General features: G+C 38.2%; 1 protein-coding gene across 4 annotated transcripts in view; it reads right to left on the bottom strand.

Moving 5' to 3' along the window:
- ERCC6L2 (ERCC excision repair 6 like 2) overlaps positions 1–25,814 on the bottom strand; it is a 167,210-nt gene that overhangs the window by 121,793 nt on the left and 19,603 nt on the right. For 3 of the 4 annotated variants that reach the window (XM_075549800.1, XM_075549802.1, XM_075549803.1), the window contains exons 3-6: positions 21,128–21,250; positions 14,384–14,577; positions 5,967–6,128; positions 4,997–5,204 (exon numbers count right to left, since the gene is read on the bottom strand). In XM_075549800.1, coding sequence (XP_075405915.1) covers positions 4,997–5,204; positions 5,967–6,128; positions 14,384–14,577; positions 21,128–21,250 — 687 coding nt within the window. Of the gene's footprint in view, positions 1–4,996; positions 5,205–5,966; positions 6,129–14,383; positions 14,578–14,827; positions 16,229–21,127; positions 21,251–25,814 lie in introns of those variants that run through there. The other variant, XM_075549801.1, reaches the window with a different exon arrangement.

The raw sequence follows: 25,814 nt of genomic DNA, 5'->3' as shown, positions 1-25,814 counted from the left end.
ATGGTTATCTACCTACAGAAAGATGAAGCAAAACTCTTGCCTCACTCCATGCACAAGGATAAACTGAAGGTTGATCATAGACCTTGAGATGAAACCCCAAACAATTAGGGCCATTAATGAGGAAATTGGGACAAACCTCAGAACCTTGGCACAGGGACTATATAGGCTATCGGAAATAAGGAAGGATACAAACACAGAGGAGTCACAATTAGACAAGTGGGATATAATGAAGATAAGTCAGCTGTGTATATCGAAAGAATTCACCAAGAAAGTAATAATAGAGCTCTCAGACTGGGAAAACATCTTTAGCAATGACACATCACACAGAGGCCTTATTATTAAAATCTACAATACTTTGCAAGCTTACATTAAGAGAAAAACTAGCTGCCCACTGAGGAGGTAGGCAAAGGACCTGAACAGAAGTTTCAGAGTCTGAAATCCGAATGGCCAATAAACATATGAGAAAATGTTCCCATTAGCCATAAGAGAAATGCAAATTAAAACAACTATGAGATACCACCTAACACCCTTAAACATAGCCCAATTCAAAAAATCAGAAAGCAACAAGTGTTAGAGGGGCTGTGGTGAGATAGGAACTCTCATCCACTGCTGGTGGACCTGTAGGTATGTACAGCCACTATGGAAATCTATTTGGCAATTTCTAAAATAGATGGAAATTGAGCTACCATACGACACAACAATCCTCCTACTGGGCATATACTCAGAAGAGGCAAGAAACAAACCATGGTCAGACATCTGTGCTCCAATGTTCATTGCACAGTGTCCAATTCACAATTGCAAGGAGTTGGAAACAACCCAAATTCCCATCAACAGACGAATGGATTAAAAAACTGTGGTACATACATACAATGGAGCACTATGCATCACTGAAAAGCAGCGATGAATGCATGAAGCAAATTGCTGCATGGGAAGAACTGGAGGAAATTATGGTAAGTGAAGTAAAAGTCAAGCCCAAAAGGGCAAGTACAACATGAGTTCACTGAGGTAAGTTTAAGGAAAAAAAATGAAGAAAAGAAAAATGCAAAAATGGCACAGGGAAAAAGCTACTGTATACAAACATTCCAGGGATGAGGTCCAGGTAGTACAGCAGGGTCCAGACCAAATCCAGAGGTACATATGATAGCCAACTAAAAAGGATGGGGAGGGGAGAGATGTGTGACAGGGGAATAGGGCATTACCCGCCCAAGGGGAGGCTATTGTTGGTGTCTCCACAGGGAAAGAGGGAGCAGACTTCAGTCCGGTGTTGTTCCGGGATGCGTATGCAGCGTGCTGGCAGGGAGAGGGGAGCCAGTCGAGGGGCCTGAAGGCTCAGTCCTAATACCAACTACGTGGACAACTGCCCCTCCCATATAAGAATTTACTTTAGAGGATGGCCCTGAACCTGCAGCTAGGGGCGAGGGACATGTCTGATCAGAGCACACAGGAGCAAATGAATGGGGAGGAAGAGAGAGTGAAACATGTCCTGGCCCACTGGGCCTGGAGGATGATATCCCCATTCTGAACAGTCAATGCACAGTCTATGAAACATGACATCGCTCACTGACCCATGGCCCTACAAGGACAACACTGGCCCAGTCTGACCCTGTGAAACCAAGGCAAAACACTAAAGGCGTGCTGTAGCAGAGCAACCAGGGGAGCAGAGCAGGGAGCTCCCGAGGGAGTGCGAAGGATAGACTTTGGGGCCAGAGCATGGCACCCCATCGGACTTGACTGGAGGACATGCCTAGAGGTCAAAAATCAGACCTTGATCTATCTACATTTTTTTCTTTCTTTTTAAATTTAAAAAATTTTTCTTTTTCTTTAAATTAATTTATTCTTCTCTGAGTCATTGGTTTTCTTTTTTGTTGTTATCATGTTCTCTTTTGTTGCTCTGCTTGCTATGCCTTGCTTTTTGGTGCATATTATTATCAGTGCAGATCTATCTAGATAAGATAGGTTGGATGAACAGACTGGAGGAGAAAACAACAGGACCGATGGTTCTAGGGGGACATGGAAGAGGGGGAGGAAGGGGAAAGAAGGTGGTGTTGACCAACCCAGGGACAAGGGAGCAACATGTGATAAAAAATTAGTGGCAAGGAGGGTGTGAGAGGCCTGGTAGGGATTCAGCAAGGGCAATATAACCAAGATAAATTACTGAAACCCAAATGAAGACTGAGCATGATAGTAAGACAAGAGGAAATCAAAAGGAAATAGAGGAAAGAACTAGGAGGCAAAGGGTATTTATCGTCTAAGAACAGGCATGTACACATGTAAATATATTTATATAGGATTGGAGGGGAATAGAGCTGCATGCAGATATTTATAGGTTTAGTATTAAGGCAACAGATGGACATTGGACCTCCAGTCAAGTACTTACTCAGTGCAAGAATACTTTGTTCTATTAAATTGGCATTCCATGATGCACACCTTCCCGACATCATCACTGAAGACAAAGGTGTGCATAAGAAAATGTGGTGAAGAAAGCTGATGGTGCCCAGCTATCAAAAGATATAGCGTCTGGAGTATTAAAGGCTTGAAGATAAACAAGCAGCCATCTAGCTCAGAAGCAACAAAACTCACATGGAAAAAACACACCAGCCTGTGTGATCACAAGGTGTTGAAGGGATCAGATATCAGGCATCAAAGAACAAAAATCATATCATTGTAAATAAGAGTTGAGTGCAGAGTGGAGATCCAAAGCCCTTCTGTAGGCAACTGGACACACCCTTACAGAATGGATTGTGGGGAGGAGAGGAGCCAGTCAGTGTGCAGGGTACAACAGTGAAACATACAAGTTTTCTCTAGTTCTTAAATGCTTCCTCCCCCCACTATCATGATCCCAATTCTACATTACAAATCTAGCTAGACCAAAGGACGTACATTGGTACAGATAGGAACTGGAAACAAAGGGAATCCAGGACAGATGATCCCTTAAGGACCAGTGGTGAGAGTGGTGATACCCGGAGGGAGGGTGGAGGGAAGGTGGGGTAGAAAAGGGGAACCGATTACAAGGATATACATATAACCTCCTCCCTGGGGGATGGGCAACAGAAAAGTGGGTGAAGGGAGACAGCAGACAATGTAAGATATGGCAAAATAATAATAGTTTATAAATTATCAAGGGTTCATGAGGGAGAAGGGAGCTACGAGGGAGAGGGTAAAATCAGGAGCTGATATTAAGGACTCAAGTAAAAAGAAAATGTTTTGAAAATGATGATGGCAACAAATGTACAAATGTGCTTGACACATTATGGATGTATGGATTGTGATAAGAATTGTATGATTCCAATAAAATGATTTTTAAAAATTTTTTAAGAAATAAAATTAGCCACAAAAAAAAAAATCTAACAAAGAAAGATATAGTGTCTGGGGTCTTAAAGGCTTGAAGTTACACAAGCCACCATTCAGCAGAGAAGCTACAAGTCCACATGTAAGAAGCACACCGCCAGTGCGATCATGAGGAGTCATAGGGACCAGGTAATAGACATCAGCAGACACATAACAAACAAACAAACAAACAAAAATGTATTGCTGAGAACTAGCAGGGTTGGAGAAGAGCCAATGGAACAATCTACCCCAGAGGGGCCACAGGGAAAGGATAAGTCAACCAGGGTGTAGTAAAGCATTGATGAAACACGCTATATTCCTCTGGTTCCTTGAGGTTTACTCATCCCCCACTACCATGACCCCGGTGCTGCTTCCCAATTCAGACTAGACCAGAACATGTACATAGGTATAGAAAAGAGATGAGCGCTCACGACACACAGACTATCCAGGAACAGGAGTGGGAATACTGATGCCAGAAGGGTAGGGGGAAGAGAGGGAGAGGAAAGGAGAAAGTAGGAACCAATTGCAATGATCAACACTTAACCATACACCCCTCTGCAGGGGGAAGAGCAACAGAAAACATGGGGGGAAGCCAGCGGTCGGCGTGAGATATGAAAATAATAAGAAGGTACCGTCTAACAAGGAGGGGAGGAAGGGGGCGGGAAGAGGAGCTGATCCAGGGGCTCAGTAGAAAGTAAATGTCTAGAAAAGAATGAAAGCAACATATGGACAAATTCGCCTGATACACGGGATGTGAGAAGAGTTGTAAGAGTTCCCAATAAAATGATCTTTTAATTTAAAAATAAAGACCACACTAATGAGGTATAGTTCAGAGTAATTTATAGAATTTTCTCCCTGTTGGCGTAGTGGGTCATTGGATTGCTAAACACCAGGTTGGCAGTTTGAACCCACCAGCGGCTCAGCAGGACAAAGGTACGGCTTTCTGCTCCTGTAAAAATGTACAGCCTTATAAAGCTAAAGGGGCAGTTCTACTTTTTCCTATAAGGTTGCTACGAGTTAGAATTGACTCTGTGGCAGTGAGGTTGGCTTATTCTATGGCTAGGTCAGAAGAATGGCAAAGTGGGTCACTATATTAAAAAAAAAAAGAAAATCCTCTGAAGGTCAACTCAAGTACTCTTGAAAAACTAACCAAGTAGACTTTCTCTACAAATTCTTATAATTGGGCTATTCATACAAGGTGGAACAGCATTCTGCAAGAAACAAACTGTTAGGGGAAACGACTCAACGATTTAGGTCTTGCAGGTACCAATGAATAGGACAGGTGGACAGGAAGGAAAAAATGTGAACAGAAAACATATTAGGGATATTAGGGAGAAAAGCTCTTCTTTCTTCCACCGAGTTCAGAATGATATCAAAGTTTTCCCATGCTGAAATAAGAGAAATGAGATGCGCTTCATGTATACTAACAATAAACCTGTTGGCCAACAGCTTGGTAAAGTTAGCAAGAAAAATAATCAGCTCATTTAACACTTTCTGAAATTCCGTATGTAACAATTTTTTCATATAGAGTAAAAAGCAAAACAATAATAAAGTAGTCATAAAATACCACAGTAGATATTTTCTTCTTAAATAAGGAAAATTTCAGTTGGAAAAAAAGGAAGACGACGACAAGAAATTATGAATAGATATAAACAAATGTAGTTCTTACCCGGTCTTCTTTCCTAGGCAGCTGATCTTTGATAAGAGTCTTTGTTCGCCTGAGAAACCAACCAGACAGTTTTTCTGCCAACCTGCACATGGCTTTCCGGCCAGTAGCTAGTTCTCTTTTCGTTGCGGTATGTCTTTGGCCGTGTTCTACTGTGTCAGAAAACTGCTTCTGGAAATGGAGTCTACTACCTAAAAGGCCGGGCACAGCCCTTTATAAAGGTCATAAGAAAACGTTAGGGCTTTACTAAATGATCTAAAAAGAAAAAGACTAAGTCACTTGTTTACTGATGACCACCACAACAAAATCAATAAAACAGACTGTTATTCAGCATCAGTTTGTGGCTACAAGAGGATGGCCTCAGCAAAGTACTTTCGATGTTTACTGAAGGCATTGAAAGATAAGCTTTCAATTATATTATTAACCCCGAATATCAGAGATAAAAATCAAAGGAAATTTCACGAAGGATGGGAAGCTGGGTGATGAGCAATATGACACAATAAATGAAGGAGATAGGCATGTGCAGAGGCTTTCATGGGACTCTCTAGCTGGGATAGCATGTTTAGGACTCAACACTTTTGCAAACAGATTTTTAAAATCATTTTATTGGGGGCTCATACAACTCGTGTCACAATCCATCCATCCATCCATTGTATGTTAAGCACAGCTGTACATTTGTTGCCCTGATCATTCCCAAAAAATTTGCTTTCTACTTGAGCCCTTGGTATCAGCCCCTCCTTCATCCCCCGCCCACCCTGCCCCCTTCTCCCTCATGAACCCTTGATGATTTCTAAATTATTATTTTGTCCTATCTTACATTGTCTGATATCTCCCTTCACTCTCCTTTCTGTTGTTCATCCCCCAAGGAGGAGGTTATACGGAGATCCTTATCATTGGTTCCTAGCACACAAGGTATCATTAAACTATAGATTAGGAAATTAAGTAATTTCTCAAAAAACGTATTTTCACTTACCAATCCATGACACACCATAGTTCCTTCATGTTGTTTTGAAGAATCGTTCCAGTGAGACCAATGCGGACACTACATTTTAAAGCTTTCATAACTTCTGTTACTCTAGCCTTTGGATTCTTGATTCTATGCGCTTCATCCACAATGACAGCTGACCACTCCAAACTTAAAGTAAAAAAAGGGGGCAGAAAGTTTGAAGCAACTCTTTTAGTCAATATAGAGGATCCCTGGTGGTATAATGGGGTAAGTGCTGGCTGTAGCTGAGCTGGAAAAAGGATCTTTCTCTAACAAAGTTCTGGACATTTTTCTCTCTTTAATATGATGATTTCATTGGATTCTTATTTCATTTGTTAAATGCCTAGAATTTTAGACCACCAAGAATTTAAAAGATAGATGGAGACAAAATAGAATGAAAAAAATGTATTTTTAACACCATTAAAATTATAATAAAGATTTTAAAAGAAATAAATATAAAATCAAAGAAACAAAATCTGCAACTCTAAGTCAGTATTTTAAAAATCAGAGACTCATGATTTTTAAAAGTTATATTGCACAGATCTGTCAACTAGAATGTTTACGCTCAATTGTTACCACAGTATCAAGGAACACCCACAGTGCTCTGTGTGGGTTTTACACTTTTGTGTCAACTTGAAGTGTAGGGGTGGTGTCTAGCCTATCAGGTCACAGCCTGATGGGACCTCCTTGTGGGCATGACCTCCTTATAAGAAGGATCTTAGGAACCTCCTCCTCTCTTTCAGTTTCACCCTCCTGTTTTTGAGTCACCCAGAGAGCTGTCAGAGCCACTGCCATTAGATTCACGAGACTTTGCACGCACTGGCTGGTGATCTCCCTGCATTCTGCATCATTGCATAAGGCTTTGTGTCTGGAGAGGGACTTATGGACTAGTATCAGACTTACTGACTAGTATTGGACATATGGACTTGAGTAGGACTAGGCTGGGATGTTTTCTTAATACATAATTACTTCTTGATATAAAGCTCTTTCTTACACACACGTGAGCATCACTAGATTTGTTTCTCTAGTCTAGCCGGCACAGCATGCTCAATGCACCAACGAAAACCAAAGGCTCAAAGGAGAAATGTTTGGTTTCAGGCAGGGATCAATGGAAATATAAGGCGGTCAAAAGCCACAAATAGACTCAAATACAAATAGAAACATGCCCAAAGAACAACGAAGCCAAACCAACTAGAAACTAAATGTACAAGAGTGCCAAGAAAATAAAAATAAGCACTTAGACTGCACCCTCACACCATATACAAAAATTAACAAAATAGATTATAGACCTCAATATTAAAACCCAAACTATAAAACTTATAAAGGAAACATGGGGGAAATCCTGTGACTTGGGGGTAGGCATAAGTTTCTTAGATGTGATATCAAAAGCAACATCAAATAAATAAATATGAGACTTAATGAAAGTGTTTTCAGACTGACTGTGAGGTTGAGTATGCAACTTCATAAGCGTAGCATCAACCATTCTATAAGTTCTCACAATGGCCCATTGTCCTTCACTGGGTCCTAGTGCTATGTGACACTCAAAGAAGAAAAAAGAAATTTGCCATCATTATAGATGACTATCATACCAATGTATTAATCTGGAAATCAGTAAGGAAAACAAATCCAAGCCTGTTCCTTTATAGTTGAATTTATAGTTCATTTCTAGTTATCAAGAAAAAGTGTTGCTTTACATAACACCAGTTAATAATGTAAAAAAAAAGATAATATATAAAACCATTATTTTAAACCCTCCAACAAAATAACTGATTTAAACAGGAATGATTTTATGTTAAATAAAATAGTTTAATAATAACTGGAATATTCAAAAGGTGGCAAAGTATCATCCGGCATATTACTTGCCAATTATAAAGGAAAAGTAGACACCCCACCACCACCACCACCACCCCACTCACCCCCACGCCCCCCCACCTTGACCTGTGGGGCAAATGTGGTATCATTTAATAGTAACATTGAAAGAACAATTTGACTAGCTCCTACAGCTGATGCAAAATCACTTAAAAAGCATCAAACCCTCAGCAATAATGAAAAAGCATTGTCAGGAATGTTTAACTTGAATCGAATTAAATACTGAGACCCAAATTTAGCTTACAGAAACATAGATATTAGGAGGAACATATAACCATTACAAAAAGCCACCAGAAACATCTAGTCCTGGAGACATTGAAAGCAGTAGGGGTTCAGTAGTAGGATTTTCACCTCTCAGGCAGGAGACCCAGGTTCAATTCTCAGGCAATCATAACTACTTCTATCATAACCATCACCCATTTATCAGGGGAAGTTTAGGTATTACTATGATCCTGAATGAGGAGCCCTGAGAGTGTAGTGTTACACACTGGATCGCAATCCGCATGGTCAGAAGTTCAAGATCACCAATAGGTCCACCAGAAAAAGATTAAGCTCCCCATAAAGAGTGTCTTGGAAACCCACAGGGGCAGTTCTACCCTGTCCTGTAGGGTCTCTATGAGATGTCATCGACTCAATGGCAGTGAGTTTGGTTTTTGAGTAAAGCGTAACGATGCGGTCATTAAGAGTTGGGAGTCAACTCCACAGCAGATAAGAACATAAGACAAATGACCTGATAAAACAACTGACTTGGTCCCCTCAGAAGTCACATAATGAAAAAAGTTGTGGAATGTTTTAGAAGAGACTAAACAGACAATAATCAAATTTATCTTCTACAGTTTGCTGAATATAAGACATTCAAGGCAGTTTTTTTGTTTGTTTGTATAAATCATTTCATTGGAGGCTCTTACAGCTCTTATAACAATCCATACATCAATTGTATCAAGCACAGTTGTACATATGTTGCCATCATCATTAAAAACATTTTCTTTCTACTTGAGCCTTTGGTAACAGCTCTTCTTTTTTCCCCCACCCTCCTCCACCCTCCAGCCCTCAAGAATCCTTGATAAACTATACATTATTATTGTTTTCATCTTACACTGTCTGCTGTCTCCCATCACCCACATTTCTGTTGTTCATCCCCTGCGGGGAGGGAGGTTGTTATACACCGATCCTTGCTATCGGCTCCCCCTTCCTCCCCCTTCCCCTACCCTCATGGTATTGTTACTCCCATTACTGTGCCTTGGGGGTTATCTGGATTCTGTGTATTGAGAGCTCTTATCTGTACCAGTGTACATGCTCCAGTCTAGCTGGGTTTGTAAGGTACAATTGGGGACATGATATTGGGGGGAGGAAGCATGAAAGAACTAGGGGAATGTTGCATATTTCGTTGGTGCTATGCTGCATCCTGGCTCACTTGTCCCTGCCTTGTTACCCTCCTGTGAAGGGATGTCCAATTGTTTACAGATGGGCTCTGGGTCTCCACTCTGACCCTAGTCATTTGCATCAATATGATTCTTTTGTTGCTTCCCTACTAGAAGGCCGTTTGTTTAACTTCAAGTATTTAAAACCCCAGATGCTATATCTTCTGATAGCCGAGCACCATCAGCTTTCTTCACCATATTTGCTTATGCACCCGTTTTGTCTTAGCGATGAGGTAAGGAAAGTGAGCATCACAGAATGCCAGGTTATTACAACAAAGTGTTCTTGCATTGAGGGAGTACTTGAGTAGAGGCCCAATGCCCATCTACTTCCTTAATTTTTAACATATAAATATATGTACATAATTTCCCTATCATTATATATTAAGATGTTTAATATGTACATGCCTATATTTATACCTCTATAAATGTCTTTTGCCTCCTAGTTATTTCCTCCACTTCCTTTTACTTTCTTCCTGTCTCACTATCATGTTCCACCTTCACTGAGCTCTCAGTAATCCTGTGTTACAATGCCCTTGATCAAACTCCACCACACATTCTACACCTTCCTCATCATTAATTTTGATCTCTTATTGTTCCCTTGTCCCTGGGTTTGTTGTCTCCCTACTCCATTTCCCCAACCTCTGCTTCTCCCCTGTCACCCAAGAACCGTCGGTCCCATTGTTTTTTCCCTTGGAATTGTTTATCTTGCCTATCTTATGTAGATACACGTGAAGAAGAAAAATAAGGGGGCGGGGGAGGAGGAACTATAAATAATTCCAGGTCTGTCTGCTGACCTTTATGTATGTTTTCCAAATGAGTCTGAGAAGGTACCAAGCCCTGTCCTCCAAATCTGAAGTCTATTTTCGTGATTCCTGGGGGCTTTGTTGCTTTGCTCCCCTTGTTTCTCTGTTGCATTCACTTTGTGTTTCACCCCAGTGCGGGATGTTCAGATTAAGGTAGGTTTGGGATCATTAAGAAAATTGTAATTATTGCTAAATTTCTTGGTGCGCCTATGACAATGGGTTATGAATAGGAAATTAATGGTTTTAGGTGATGTAAATATTTGGGAGTTTTCATGTTATATGCAACCTACTTAAATCATTCGACACCACCCTGATGCATGTGTATATGTATATATATATATATGCATATATATACGCACACACACATATATACATACATACATATATGAAAGGTACTTCAGAAAGTTGGTGGGAAAAAATGGAAATAAAAAATTAAGGAATTTTCTAAGAACTTTTTGAAGCCCCTTCAAATATAAATTCACACACTCACAATACACATGCACATAACACACATACTATTACTTTATATTTTGCTATAATTTGAGAACATTTACACATAACTATTGAACGTAGATACTACATGTATATGTATGATTATGTACCAGCCTTTCCATTTGGTTTGATCATTTTGCTAAGATAACATTGAAAAGAAAAAGTCAGCAGCACATAAGAACAAAAAGAAAACGCTGCAACATTTGACAAGTCCAAAATAAGGTGCGTAAGTAACTTACAAAAGCGGAGAAAACTGCATCTTTACCATGAGAGGAGAAAGCCAAAAAGCAGTAAGATTATCATCATTAGTTTTTAAAGATAGAGACCAAGGGGGAGAATGGCTGAAAGGCTAATGACTAAAGAGAGGCATTCCTGTGGGCAAGGCTTAGGAAAGACATTCCTGACTGAAGAATTGTATCCTGAGCATTTATGATCTTGAATTATCTACCTTAATAAACCCCATCATCATAAAATAAGTGAGTAAAGGTAAAATACAGTAAAATCCTCATGTACCTTAAGAAGCAATAAACAGATGATACTGAAAACTAAAGGAAAATGTTCAAGTTGCAGCATGAAAATAATCTAAATTTAGAGAAGTGGGAGTCAAGACTAAGAAGATCAGTCAAGATTTGAAGGAAAAAAGATGTAACTCCTTCATATTACAGGAATTTACTGTGGGTCATTTGTAGGAAATGTTAATGTTATCAATCCCTTCTCTATGACAAATGCTAAGAAAACGCTAGCTGTGATAAATCCTGATCTAAGTATTTTCTCTCACACAGTGCATTAAGCTCACCACTAGTTGATGTTTACTCAGAAAAAAATACAGTTCTGAATATCTGTCAAAATAAAGCCATCAAACAAAGAAAAACTAAATATATCAAAGTGGATGTATCTTGATCTTTTACTTTTACTGAGAAACTTGATTTATATTTACATGGCTGTACTTAGAATTATTTAATAGTGAAATCACAAGAAATAATCATTCAATCTATTATGTGCTAAATGTATAATAAGCACTAAAAGACCTAAGTTAAAGTTTCGATTATCAAAGAATGAGGAAAAAAGCAACATGACCAGTGTGCTGGGAGGCAGCTTTGGGTGTGCTGTAGTAAAGCAGTTAAAAACCCAAGGGCTGAAGTCAGACGAGTAGGGTTTCAGTTTCATCTCCAACAATAACTTAATAGCATAAATTTGTGCAAGGCACTTAACCTTTCCACGCCTCAAATTACTGACTTAGAAGATGGAGTAGTAACAGTATCTTCCGTGAAAGGGGAAGACAAGGCATGTAAAAGAGTTCTTAAGAATGTCATCATTTCCTCCTAAGATAGAAATAACATTGGAAGATACAAGGAAATGGTCTTTGTGCTTCAAAAGGAATTAAATCTATACGTCCTATAGATACATTTACTTACAAATTGTATAACTTAACAAGACACACTACATTTGATTCTTATTTCCGATTTTAGAATGAGAAAGAACTATCAGATTACCTAATCAGGTTATTTTAAAGATCTGCCTCTGCCCATTGGGAAGTTTGATAAGTTGTTTAAGCTGCTGAATGGAAAAGTAATGACCTGATTGATATGCAAACACCCAGCTAGTTCATAATAAAAAGTTTAGGGGATCTGATTTTACTTCAGAATTGTTTGGGACATTTTTATACAGATTTCTAGGCTCATTTCCCTAAGGAAATTTTAATTCAGTAGATCTAGAATAGCAACCCCAGAAGAATATGGTTTTAAAAATCTCCCCAGATGAAAGTCATGATCAATAGTAATGAGTAATGAGTTCTTACTGGAAAGAACTAGAACAGTAGACAAAATACACGGCACAATCCTTTTCAAACACTAGTACAGCCCTGTGAGATGTAAAAAGGGAGAGAACCATAATAGATAAATCCTGTTCATTGCAGCTTTCTGCCTGACAACAGTAAGACCCTGTGTCAAAGAAGGTGAGACCAAACAGAGAACAGTGGCCTCCTAAGCTGAGGAAAGAGGGAACCGAATATGGAGAAATTGATGTGGCAAAATTTTGTGGGGTAAAGTAAGGATAAAAGATGTGGGAGAAAAGGTCCAGAGAACTGTAAATGGGTGTCCTGAAATATTCGGGTTGAAATTATGATCCACACAGGGCAAAACTCTACAAGTAAGGAAGAGAGTAACTGCTCCAGAAGAAAACATTGCCAAGGAGCTCTAACCTAACTACCTACTGACACGCGCAGCGCAACAGGGGAACATTCAAGACCCAGGACGTCGGAGCACAGACGATAGACTGCATACTTGCAGCATTCAACAGCAATGACCAGAAAGCCCACACTTTACGAGTACTGCGAAATCAGTCCTACATAGTAACAATCATAAGGCAATTCTACAACTTTCCTGACAGCAATGAAAAGCACACTTCAAAAATTGATTTCCAGGCAAATTAAAAGCCTATAAAGCAGAACTCAATTTTTTTTCAGAAGGAGACAGTACATCCAGAAACTTAATATAACATTCATACATGCACATGCTTTAAAGAATTACTAGACATACAAAGGAGCGAGATGTTTCTGAAAACAAAAAGGCACTTAGGAATGGCAAAGATGCTAAAATTGGTAACAAAGGATTATACATCACTCATTACAGGTATACTCGAGTTAAAAAAATAATAACATGAAAACGATGAAAGAAAACTATAAAAATAACCAAACGGGGCTTCCAGAGATAAAATATACAGTATCTGCAATGAAAAATTAATTTAGATGTACCTAACATCAGATTAGTCTCTGTAAGCAAAAAACAAATAAACTTGAAGAAAAAAAAAACAATAGAAAATACCCAAACCAAAACAAAGAGTTTAGAAAAAGGATGTGGGAATGGGATGGGAGATTAAAAAACAAAACCAAAATAGTCTCAGTGACCTGTGGGACCATATCAAACAATCTAATATCTCTTCAATTGCACTCCTAGAAAGAAAGGGAACCCCTCCCCCGCCAACATTTTTACAGTAGCTGAGAGTTTTACATATTTGCTAAAATTGTAAGGATTAAGAATGTCTTCATTTCCTCTTAAGAAATGGTCTTTGTTCTTAAAAAGGAATTAAATCTATACTTCCTACAGGTACATCTACTTAGAAATTTCATACCCTAACAAGACACTACATTTGATTCTGATTTTAGAATGGGAAGCGACTATCAGATTACCTAATTAGAGCCTTTAAAAAATCTCTATCTCCAAAAAGCTTAATGAACCAAAAGCAAGTTCTTTAAAACCAATGATGACGAGAGAGAAAAATCAAATGTGAGATGGAATGTAAATATTTCCCATGGCACAATGCATGCCAACAGACATCAGAAGGAGAGCATTCAACAGTGATCCCAGCAGAGAGAGGAAGAGAATGGGCAAGCTTCACTAGGAAGAAAGCAGAGGAGGAGGAAGGGCGGAAGGACACTTAAGATGAAGAACGGAGAATTCTTCGGTTTTGAGGGTATTTTCGGTGGCTGCAGAATCCTGTTCTTCCTATTTAGTTCATCCAGCTTCATTTCCAGAGCTCCTCCTCCTCGCCAGCCTCCACAATGGCATTCTATTGCATGCACTGGGTCTTATGAAATATTTAAATTCAGTCTTACATTTGATTTTTTTAATTTTCATCATTGGTTTCAAGAATTTGATTATATGAAGCAAGGTCTTCTTTCTCAGTGAAATTCAATAATTTTGAATTCCAATTAAGTCGTGTTAAGAACAGGAGGAGCATTTTCAAAAATCAGAATATAAAGGGATAAATATAACTGATGTAAGCCTAATATCAACACACATATTCCCATTATTCCTATTACCTGTTAAGTTCATCCAGACATAAACGTAGTGTTTCATAAGTTGTTAAAGCAATTTCACATTTCCTCTGCTTTACACGAGTCAGTTCACTGTCTCTTTTGTTACCGTGTAAAATAACGACTCTGAAGTATCCCCAGGTGTCCAGTTCATCTCTCCAGTTATAGAGGACGGAAAGAGGAGCAACAATTAAGAACATCTAAAAGAAAAAGAAGAAAAATGTTGTAATGTTTAAATTTAAAAATTTTTAAATCCCAAAGTGAAAATCAGGCTATCACTTGTCCTTTAATTTTAGCATTGCAATTAATAAGAATAAATATAACTGAGAAACTAGTCATATTTGAATATGAAACAGTCTCAAAAATATTTTGTTGCGTACTTAGTTTTTTATCTGGCTCAGTGGGTTACGTGTTGCCGTGCTAAACACAAGGTCAGCAGTTTGAACTCACCAGGTTACTCCAAGGGAGAAAGATGAGGCTTTTGCTCCCATAAAGATTTAGTCTCGGAAAACCACAGGGGCAGTTCTCTCCTCACAGGGACATCATGAGTCAGAATCCAGTTGGTTGCAGTGAGTTTGGTTTTAACAGCTAATTTTCATTGTCCACAAAAGAAAGAACTACTTAGAGAAAAATATATAGGATTCCAAGTTTTAATAACTTTGTCAAGTGAGTAATGTACAGAGGCCAAGTAGGCTTGATGTTTTTCTTGAAATACACAGTTGAACACCTGGAAAATTAATCAATTTGATGTCAACCTCCACAGCCATTGGCACTACTATATCAATGGCCTACTTATAACTATCCCCACACACTCTGCTCTCCCACCGGTAACCATAGAATCGATGAACTGCCCATGATCTCGTCTAAAGCCAATCCTGAACTGATACAGCAACTCCTAGCTCTCCTTGCCAACTCAAAGTCAATGCTGCAGAAAATGTCCCAAATTTCCTCAGACTCATTAACTTCCACCCACAGACATACATGTTATACTACTCTAAAACCTCTTCCTGGGCCCTTCATCTCTCCAATACTCTTCGCTTAGAGCAATGATACCGTGAAACATTTCAGACATGCCACTTCTCAGGTGGAAGCTGTCAACTCACTGACCGTGATTTTAAAAGAGGACAAAGAAAAAGAACCTAACACGAAGCTACTGGATATGAAGGATTGTTCTTACACCCACCATCAAGTATGGCTATTTTCTCATCATATACGATTCATCTAAATTACTTTTGTTCTTTGGCTGGAAGCTTATCCTAGGAGTTCCTTTTGTCTCTGCCTTCAAATATAAAATGAAGGCTCTGACAATTGAGTCCAATTATGGTGTTTCTTATTAAATTTTTATGTATCACCAAACGAAAGTGCTGGGTACAGTTCTACCTGAGCACTCTTGGCAGTTTTCCATTCATCAAAAAGGAGCAAGCAAATCTGGAGAACGTAGTATTACCTCTGCAATTCCAGAAAGGCTTTCAAATCTGAAGATACTAACACAGTTCTTAAATGTTCTTTATGGATAACATTGTTCTTCAAAATTGTGAGAGGTAAATTATATGGTTCAAGAATTCATTTTCAATGGAAAAGAGATCAGAGCATTGAGTAAAGTCCAGGGAGAATACATAGGAAAAAGGACCTGGGGTGTTTACTAACACACACTAAATAATATTCCAGTTACGTAATAAGTCATTCCTAGGCAAGTGATAGCAGTTACGTAATAAGCCTTTCTAAGGCAAGTGATGTTTACTGCTATGTCACTGTACATAAAGAATTTCTGGAAGCAATTTCTTACTCTGAAGCTAACATACAATTGATAAGACTGATCTAAAAGTAACATGAATGTAAGTAAAATTATTTCATTTAATTATAATCAAAATCAACAGAGGCTAGGTTAAACAATGCAAATAAAGATTGCTGAGTCCTACTTATCTCTTTCAGCAAGACTAGCCCAGTGACTAAGCAACCTTTTAAAGTTTGCTTCTTCATGTACTATGGACTGTGAAGAGATCCCCAATACATGAAGACTTTTTTGTAATATAAGTAATTATAGTATTAGCAATAAACACATGTAAAGAAATAAACTCTCATATGTAATGAGTTCATAGTATTGATAGTATTAAAAATAACACCATGACCATTATTGAGTCTTTACTGTGTTACAGACATTACACAGAAACTTTATGCATTAGGAATATTTAGTATTTCCATTTGTCAGATGAGAAAACAAGGACATGGTGATATTAAGCAATATGCTGAAAATGGGCTATCTAATTACAAAGTTCTTAAGCAATATATCATGGTAGCACTTTACACCACAAAATTAATGCCCTTGAGATATATAGCTTCTTAATTTACCACTATATTGACCAGATTACTTTGTACAGTGCTTAGGAAACAGCAAATATCCAGTTGGTGAATGAACTAGTAAACTAAGGCATGCATATCAAGGTGCCAACATACGAACTGTATAGTCAATACAGTGCAAAGTCAAAAGAACTGAAGCAAAGATTCCAAACTGGGAGAAGTTGCATATCAAGCTCATGGAGAAAATCAAACAAAAATGTTAATTTTTGCCATAAAATAGATTCCCTGTTTAGCCTCTGCAATCTTTATCCTTGGGAGGAAGGTTAGGGTGGAGATCAATTTAATTAATCTTTAACTATAAATTATATAATTAATTTATACTCTTGTACATAATCAGTCTTTTTTCTTGGTATACTGTAGTTAGTTCATATATAAAAGTGTCAGTTTAGAATCCAAATCTTAAAAAAAAATCCAAATCTTTATTTATACAGAAAACAGCCTAAAAATGCTACCCAGACTTTATAAACATTCTATTAAAACAGAAAAATATGGGCCAACAGCACTTAAAATTTCAATGGCAAATGAATGAATATCAAATTAAACAACAGAATAGGAAAAATGAAAACAAAAATTAAGTAAAAATATTTGTAGAAAACATAATTAAATCAACTAAATTAATAGTACATCAACTATTATAAACAGAAGAAATTAAAAAGTAGAGTTTACAAAAGTAAAGTCGGCATTAATATATATAAGCTACTAACAAAATAGAAAATGATCCATTTATAATAAAAACCAAAATAATAGAACACTTGGTGTTAACTGAAGGACAAGATACAATGTCTTATCAAGAAAACAGAAAGCTCTGAGGGACATAAAATAAAAATGTTTAACCCTGCAAACAAGTCAAAAGTCAACTCTGACAAGCTGAGGAAGAAATATTTGTACAAATACAAATAATGAGAACAAAATATTACGATCTAGAATATATAAACTAAGATAAAGAATCAAGGACTATGATTGAAAACACTTAATTTTAAAAACTCATAGCCTACTGTAGAGTTGGTTTTGACTCAGAAGGGCCCGAAAGGACAAGCGTAGCATTGCTCCACTGGGTTTCTGAGGCTGTAAGTAGACATTGAGGCGGACAAACTCCTCTTTCTCCTGTCGCACACAGAGAGTAGGTTTAAACCTGAGTTAGCACCCCAATGTTGAACCTACTACACCACCAGGTCCCCTGAAAATAGATGAAAGGCATTTTTCTTTTATCTCTCAGAATAACATAAATTTTGGTTTGGTATGAGTTTAGGCAGGTGAAAATTTGTAGAAACAAACTTTTACAACAGTACTAGTAGGAATAAAAAATGGTCACAATTTCTTGTTATTGTTATTTGCCACTGAGTCAATTCCGACTCATGGTGAACCAATATGTTCACTGTAGAACAGCTCCATGGGGTTTTCAAGCCTATGGTGTTTTGATAGCATTTTAACAGGTCTGTGCACCAAGGCACCGTGGGTAGATTCAAACCACCAACCTATTGGTTGTCTAACCATCTGTATCACCCAGGAACTCCTATAGCCTCTTAGGATAACTCTGCTCCAGCTAACAAGATGTCACAAACATGTAAGCCCTGGGCTGCTAATCACACGTTGGCAGTTCAAAACTACCAGATACACCATGGTAGAATGATGTGGCTATCTTACAGCCTCTGAAACCCTGCAGAGGGTCATTGGAAGTCCAAATAGCATCAACATACACCATGCACGTGTCCACAATTCCAGTAACACCTACTGCACAGTTTTAGTTCCAAGAATTTATCTCTTATCTATCAATGAAAAAAATTATCAAACTATATGTATAAGGATGTTTATAGTAGCATCATTTATAACATCTGTTCATATTAATAACTAAGGAAACAGATATAAAATACTAGAATTATATTTTTGAAATGAATGAATCACCACTGAAATTCATGCTGACACTGGTCTTGCAATTATTAGAAAAATCCTTCTCCTCTGCCTTTATTTGAATTGTGAATTTAACTCAGAATCTCTAAAGTTGTATCATAAAAGTGAGCAATATTTCTAAAAGAACTATGATTCATTTTCATAAAAACTGAATTCTACTCTAAACCAAACACCATAAAAATCAAAGAATCAATATTCAAAATGTATAATATTTTTTTCATTTAGGAATGTATTCTTGGCACACATGTATTTCATGTAATCTCTGATGATTTACTCTCTTGAAAAAACTTTCAGTGTATATGAGATATATCACTCACACATGCACATACCTCAAACCTGCCACACCTTAATTTGTAACATTCAATTCACTAAATGTTTTATTTTTTTCCCAATGAGTTGCAAAATTAACTTTTCAGGATTCCTGTACAATTCTACTATTAGCATATAAAGAAGTATTAGTATTTATTTATCTAGCTATTTCATAAGCTTTCTTTATAAAATAAACAGTTTTCAATGGACCAATATTAATTTATCTTGAGAATTTCAAACAAAGTTTTTGTGTTTATTTGAATTTATTTCAGGGAAACAATATAATTCCATTAAATACTTTTCTTCTAGAATTCAAGTTCAAACAATTATTGAGCACATATATCCACTTATTTGAATGAGATAAAATAATGAATAAAAACAGTCTCTGGAAAGTACCAGGAAGGGTGTCAGCAGATCACAATAGTAGGGAAGGAGAAGCAGGTGAGAATGGCCATTCCTGAAGAACTGAGTCCATCCTTACCCCCTGACGCCAAAGCCAAAGCCAGTTGCCACCACGTGGATGTATACTCAGAGTGACCTATGTGCCAAGGAAAACTGTACTCATTGTGGTTTCCATGAATGGATCTCTGGCTTTTCCTCGAAGGTGGCTCTGATTGGATTCAAACAACTCACCTTTTGGTTAGTAAGCAATTAACTACCCAGAAACTCCTTACCTTTGGAGAGAGAACCTCCAAAAAACAAAATAAAACCAGTGGGTTTTCCTAGAATGAACCTAAAAACAACAACAAAAATCCAATTGTACAGAATCAGCTGGAACTATAAGCAGGACTAACCATGAAGTAATAACAGAGTAGTTAATTAAAGGGGAAGCACCTACACCAGTCCTCTACTTTAAAGAAGTTGATCCTACTATTGATACCTCCTTGCTCTTCAAAAAGTACTTAGTGTTTTTTCTAAAACAATAGAATTTATTGGAAGAATTCTAACATGTGTGTTGAACCTAAGGAAATTTCTGGCATTCAAAGATTTAAGAAACCCATAAATACATCCAAGCAACAAAAACAAAGCTTTCCAATGAAAAAGTCAGATTGGCATGAAAGCCCCATTCAGCAATATGAAGCAAAAAAGTTAACAAAGTTATTTCCAGAGTTTTGGAGGGAAATTTGAAGTTAGGATTCTATATTTAGATAGAAGACTATATCAAGACTGAAAACAATATAAAAAGTACTGAAAGTTTACTACTAACTAAAAATAATGAAAATACAAACACTCCTATAAGCATTAAAAGAAATGAATAAACGCAAAGTCATAACACAGGAATTTAATATGCTTCTTTAAAGACTCATTGTTTCAAGTATCTCAAATAGACCCAAAAAAATCCAAGTGGTATTTAAAATCTGAACCATGTAATTAATAAGCCTGAATAGAGAGAAAAAACATAGACCTCTGTAGCGATACAATCAAAGCTGGACAATATTAGAGGGCATTTTAAAATAACCAGATAAACAATACTAAAAACTCCTGACCCCAAATTTGGCAATAAAGATCATATAAAAGATAAATGCAAAAAATGAAAAATCAACAACAAAACTAAGACTCCCCATCGCTCTCTTTCAATTTTCATGTTTTAAAACTTATACTATAAGATGTTATTTAAAAGTTTCTGTGTTAGTCGAGATTGACTACAGAAACAAATTCACACTCATATGTGTATAAGAAAGAGCTTTATATAAAAGAGCAATTGTATATGGAGAAAACATCCCAGCCCAGCCCAGATCAAGTGCATAAGTCCGACATTAGCCCATATGTCCAACACCAATCTATAAATTCCTCTTCAGACACACGCAACACATGCAATGGCACCAAATGCAGGAAGATCACAGGCCAGTGGGTGGAAAGTCTTGTGGATCTAGTAGTGATGTAAGCATCTCAGTGCTGGCAGGGTTCTCAATGTGTCTCCTCCAGATCAAGGAGTCTAGAGTAGCTCCATGTGTCTTGTCAACAGGAATGTCTCACAGAGAGTGAGTGGGTGTCCCGCCTCCAGTGAGCTATTTATCTCCTTAGAACTCGAAATGAGGTCATCAAGCTGAGACCTGATTGGTAGGCTAAACTCCACCCCTTCACTCTTAATCCTCTCAGAGTGACAACAGATTATGTAACTACCAGTTTCTAGATGCCTATGCAATGCCAGCGTCATGTATATTTCTAGTTTACCTTTTTTGCTGCACAACAAGGGGGTTCCTTTTTCATGCTTCTTAGTAGAAACGCTGGCATGTTATTTTCAATATCTTCACGAGTTCCCTTTTTATGCAAAACTGCAGCGAGAAATGAAATCACCTGAGGGAGCAGATGAAAGAAAACAAAGCTATTTTCAACATTGTATGTAATGTATCAAGAAAGACACAATTTCACTGCCTATGTGACTCAAACTCAACGAGTGACGATTACAGATTGCACACATAGGCTTCAAAGGGAAAACAAACAAACGTATTGGATTGTATTTCCTCGTTTATCTTAATAAATGTGAATATACATGTTACTACTAAGAAGGAATTTTACCACTTGCATGATGAATTAATTATTTTACCACTTGCATGATGAATTACCTGATCAATTAATTATCTTTCTCTCACTATTTGGGATATTACCTCCTTATTCAGTCCTCTCCTTAGAAACTATCTCTTCACAGCCCCTATGAGAATAAACTGTTTACATTGTTTTTTCCTTAAAGAAATAAGCTCCATAGAAAGCTTATTTGGGTTGTTTTTTTTTTCACAGTTTGTGTACAATTTATATACATTAAGTAGGGATGGAATGAAAGAATGCCAGTTTTATGATAGATGGATGTAATTCATAAATAGATTCAACATTTTGAATAATCTAGTGAGAAAGATGGACAGAAAGAAGAAACATAATCTCACATAATAGAGAACACGGAATTTTGAATCAGTTGAATCTTGGTTCAAATGTAAGCTCTGGTTGCTTGGTAGCTATACTAATTTGGGCAAATTAGTTATTTTGTATTAAAATGGCAAAAAATCATATTGGTAGGGTTATTTTAAAGATTTATTTTTGTTGTGGTTGTTTAAAATTCATAAGGTATGCATGTAGGGGGAAAGAAGATCATTTCTTCATAAAAATATTAAAACACAAAGGACAGAACTAGAAAAAAAAACTAAGGAAAGTAGTACTAAGAACATGAGTGGAAAAATATCTGTAATCAGAATCCCAAAACAGAAAAGAAAATAAATGTTTGAAGGCTGAACATTTTGAAGAACTGATTAAAAATAAAATCCAACTTGAGAGTCAAGATCCACTAAGAACACTAAGGAGAAGGTGAGGGGTGGAAGATTCCCCACACTTGTCCACATGATGTCCCAAAGAAAAGCCCTGTAAACCTGAGACAGAACAGTACTTAAAAGTAGCCAGAGTTGATGAGAAGAATCACTTCAGCACTCTCAGCATCAGTTTGGGGGTTGGCAGATAAAGTGAATAGTGAATCAAGAAAACTGATAGTACAGGGCATCCTCAACCTACTCCCTAGCCCAGTCAGCATGGGGATCCTGGAGCAGGGAGCACAGGGTTGGAGAACGCAGGTGAGTTCGAGGTACTAACTAAATAACTCTGGAATGGAGAGAGGGGCATGGTGCGCCTGGTGTGGATTTTTTTGTGGAGCATCTGGACAATGAAACTGGGGATGGAGAAGGTCCAGGACACAGAGCGCATGCTGGAGTGCCCACAGGCAAGCTGGTACACAATGGCACAGTTAGCAGTGAGCATACTGCATTTCCATGCATCGCAGGATAGAGCAACAGCAAACAGACCTGGGAATTGGTGGGTGAAGAGCACAGCGTAGACCAGTGTCCCCATGAATAATGGTAATGAGAAACATGGTGAGCACTGCCAGGCCAGAGTTCCTGAAGAGTGAGGCTACATGACAAGCTGGCAACAGGCGCCATGTTGGTGGGAGGCAAAGGGAAGACACCTCCTAGGAGACATCTGCTTATGGGGGCGGACATCCGCCCCTTGGAAGGGAGATTTGTGGTGAGTGTGTGGCAGCTACAACAATTAGGAGAAAGCTGGGACCAGAGGTGCCTAAGGGGCGAGGGGAACATTTGTAGTGAGACATCAGCGACAGTCAGTAAACTCAGAATGGGGATGGAGGGAGCAGGCACTGAAGGGGTAGAGTCAGAGTCCCTGGGTAGAGGAACTCTGTTGCCAAAGTAACCAGACTAAGATCTCCAACAGATGGAAACGAGGCAATTGGATCAGTAGCATTTCTGGTATATGCAGTCAGGAAACCTGCAGTAAAGAAATGAGGAAATAAAGAAAGGAGAAGAGGAGGTGCACCCAGAGAGGGAGTCAGGAGTCACAACTTGCAATACATTAAAATACGAATCTAATAAAAAATAAAAACAAACTCTAGGGGAACAGTCTTACCTCCAGAGTTAGCATGGGAGGAATGTCTCTGATATAGAAATTGACAAGAGAGTAACCCAAAAGCTTACTGTCTTTTCACAACTAGCAAACACAAAGCCTATGAAGCACAAAAAGATGCCCCCTAATCAGTCCCTCCCCCGCCAAAAAAAACAAAAAAAGACAAAAAGAATGAAATGGATTGCCCCTAAGGAAGAACAGATGATAGAACTGTTAGCTACTTCAAAGCAACAATAGGAAGAATGCTCAAAGAAAAACACAGAAAAAGAATTCAAAGAAATCAGGAAAATTATACAAGAACAAATAAAGAGAAATTTGAAAAAATCAAACTGAGATACTGGAGCTGAGAAGTATAACAAAAAATGAGCAACTCTCTGTAGACACTCAAAAAGAAATGTGGATAAGCAAAAGCAAAAATTAGCAAACACACTATAGGGCAACTGAGATTATGCAGTCTGAGGCGCTAAAAGAACACAGCATGAAAAAAAAAGTGGGGATAGGGGGTTGGACAAAGCTTAAGGCATAATGCGGCATTTCATTTTAAAAAAACAACTCAGCCATTGAGTCAGTTCTGAATTAGTGACCCGGTAGCACAGAGCAGAAATGTCCCTATGGGTTTCAAGACTGCTACTCTACAAGAGTAGAAAACCTTGTCTTTCTCTAACCTTGTATTCCTCTAATCTTGCGGTTAGCAACCCATCGCATATAGCCCATTATGCCACCAAGGCTCTTTGGGATACCATTAAAAGAATAATATACATACCATATATACTCGTGTATAAGCCAAGTTTTTCAGCACAAATGTGCTGAAAAACTGGGGTTTGGCTTATACACAGGTCAGCTGGGCGCCCCCCACCCCCCAAGATAATGGGACGAGCGCCCGTTATCTCGGGGGTGATTACCGGGGTGATTACCGTTTCTCTGCTGTTCATTCAAAGCCCTGTTGACACTGCAGGGCTTTGAATGTTTGTATACTCACATCTAACCAATCAGAGCCGTCCTACGACGTATATCTTTGAATAAGCCTTTTAAAGACCGTGTGCGAAGGATGTGCCATGAATGGATGTCATCTGGTCAAGCCCGACTAACAAAAGGAGGAAATCTCATGAAGTCTGACATAGAGTTAAGTGGCTTTGAGATGCATGGGAAGACATTCCAGAAGACATGGTGTGACGTGCCTTCCAGAAATGTAGTATTAGTAATGCTGTGGATGGCAGTGAAGACTGTACTTTGTATGAAAATGACAGCAGTGATGGTGATGATGGCGATCTCAGTGAGGACAGCGTCTATGATGACCTCACACCAGCTGAAGCTCTGCATTGGGATGCGGATGATGATGAGGAATCCAGTTTTGAAAGATTTTAACTCTTTACCTTTTAGCTTGGTTGCTGATTGAGCTCAGGGAATAGTACTCTTAAGGTATCATTGTTGATACCTTATTGTTTTTGTTGAACCTATTTTCCACTTACTATACTGGTTTACTAATGTTAAATGACTTGTTCTCCTTTTATTTATGTTTTTTATTTAAAATATTTAAATACATCACCCCACTGATGTCTCAATTTTTAGTAATTTTGTTTTCATTTGCTTTGATTATTGAAACTCACCAATAGCTTCTGCATTTTCCACCCTAGGCTTATACTCGAGTCAATCAGTTTTTCTGGTTTCCCAGGTAATAATTAGGTACCTCGGCTTATACTCGGGTTGGCTTATATTCGAGTATATCCGGTACATGGAATTTCCAAGAGGAGAAGAGAGAAAAGGAAGAGAAAGAAGATGGAAGAAATAATGGTCCCAAAATTTCCAACACAAATAACTACACAGGGCAATTTAATGAGACTCAGGTTAATTAAATCCAAACAGGACGACATCAAGGCATACTGGAATCAAACAGAGAACCAAGGATAAAGAGGGGTCTGGAGAGCAGCACAACAGAAAAGGAAATCTCACATACCAAACTTGAATGAGATTAAGTGTTGCTATATCCTCGGAACCTATGTGCTATACCAGGGTTTCATTCATGTTCTACGTGCGCTTGGGATAATGCTTTAGAGCAGAGACAAAGTGAAATGAGCTTTAACAGTGAGCACTTGTTTCCTGTTGTCGGCCAGCCAGCCAGTCCCATCTCAGGGCAGATTTTCCATCCACACCATCCTGCCAGAGCCAAAGGAGATTCTACTTCTTCCCAACCAAGATTAAATATAGAAGTGGAGTTAGCCAAATGCTATATGGTGAACATGCATGCACAGAATTGGGACTATGTTTCTCTGCTACAGAAAATAAACTAGGAAAGAGAGAGCAGCCCAGTTCCTGACCTTTCTATCAGAGAATGTTCTAGGCCCAAGGCTAGGCGTAGGCCATCCAAATGAACATGCAGGGCCAACGATGGCCAATACCATGACGATGACAAGGCACTGGGTGAAGACGTTTCACGTGCTACCCAAAGAGAGCTGCCAGTCAAGAA

Source organism: Tenrec ecaudatus, chromosome 5 (assembly GCF_050624435.1).
Source record: "Tenrec ecaudatus isolate mTenEca1 chromosome 5, mTenEca1.hap1, whole genome shotgun sequence".
Lineage (NCBI taxonomy): Eukaryota > Metazoa > Chordata > Mammalia > Afrosoricida > Tenrecidae > Tenrec > Tenrec ecaudatus.
Note: the sequence above shows the minus strand (reverse complement) of the source record. Positions and strands in the feature narration are given on the sequence as shown.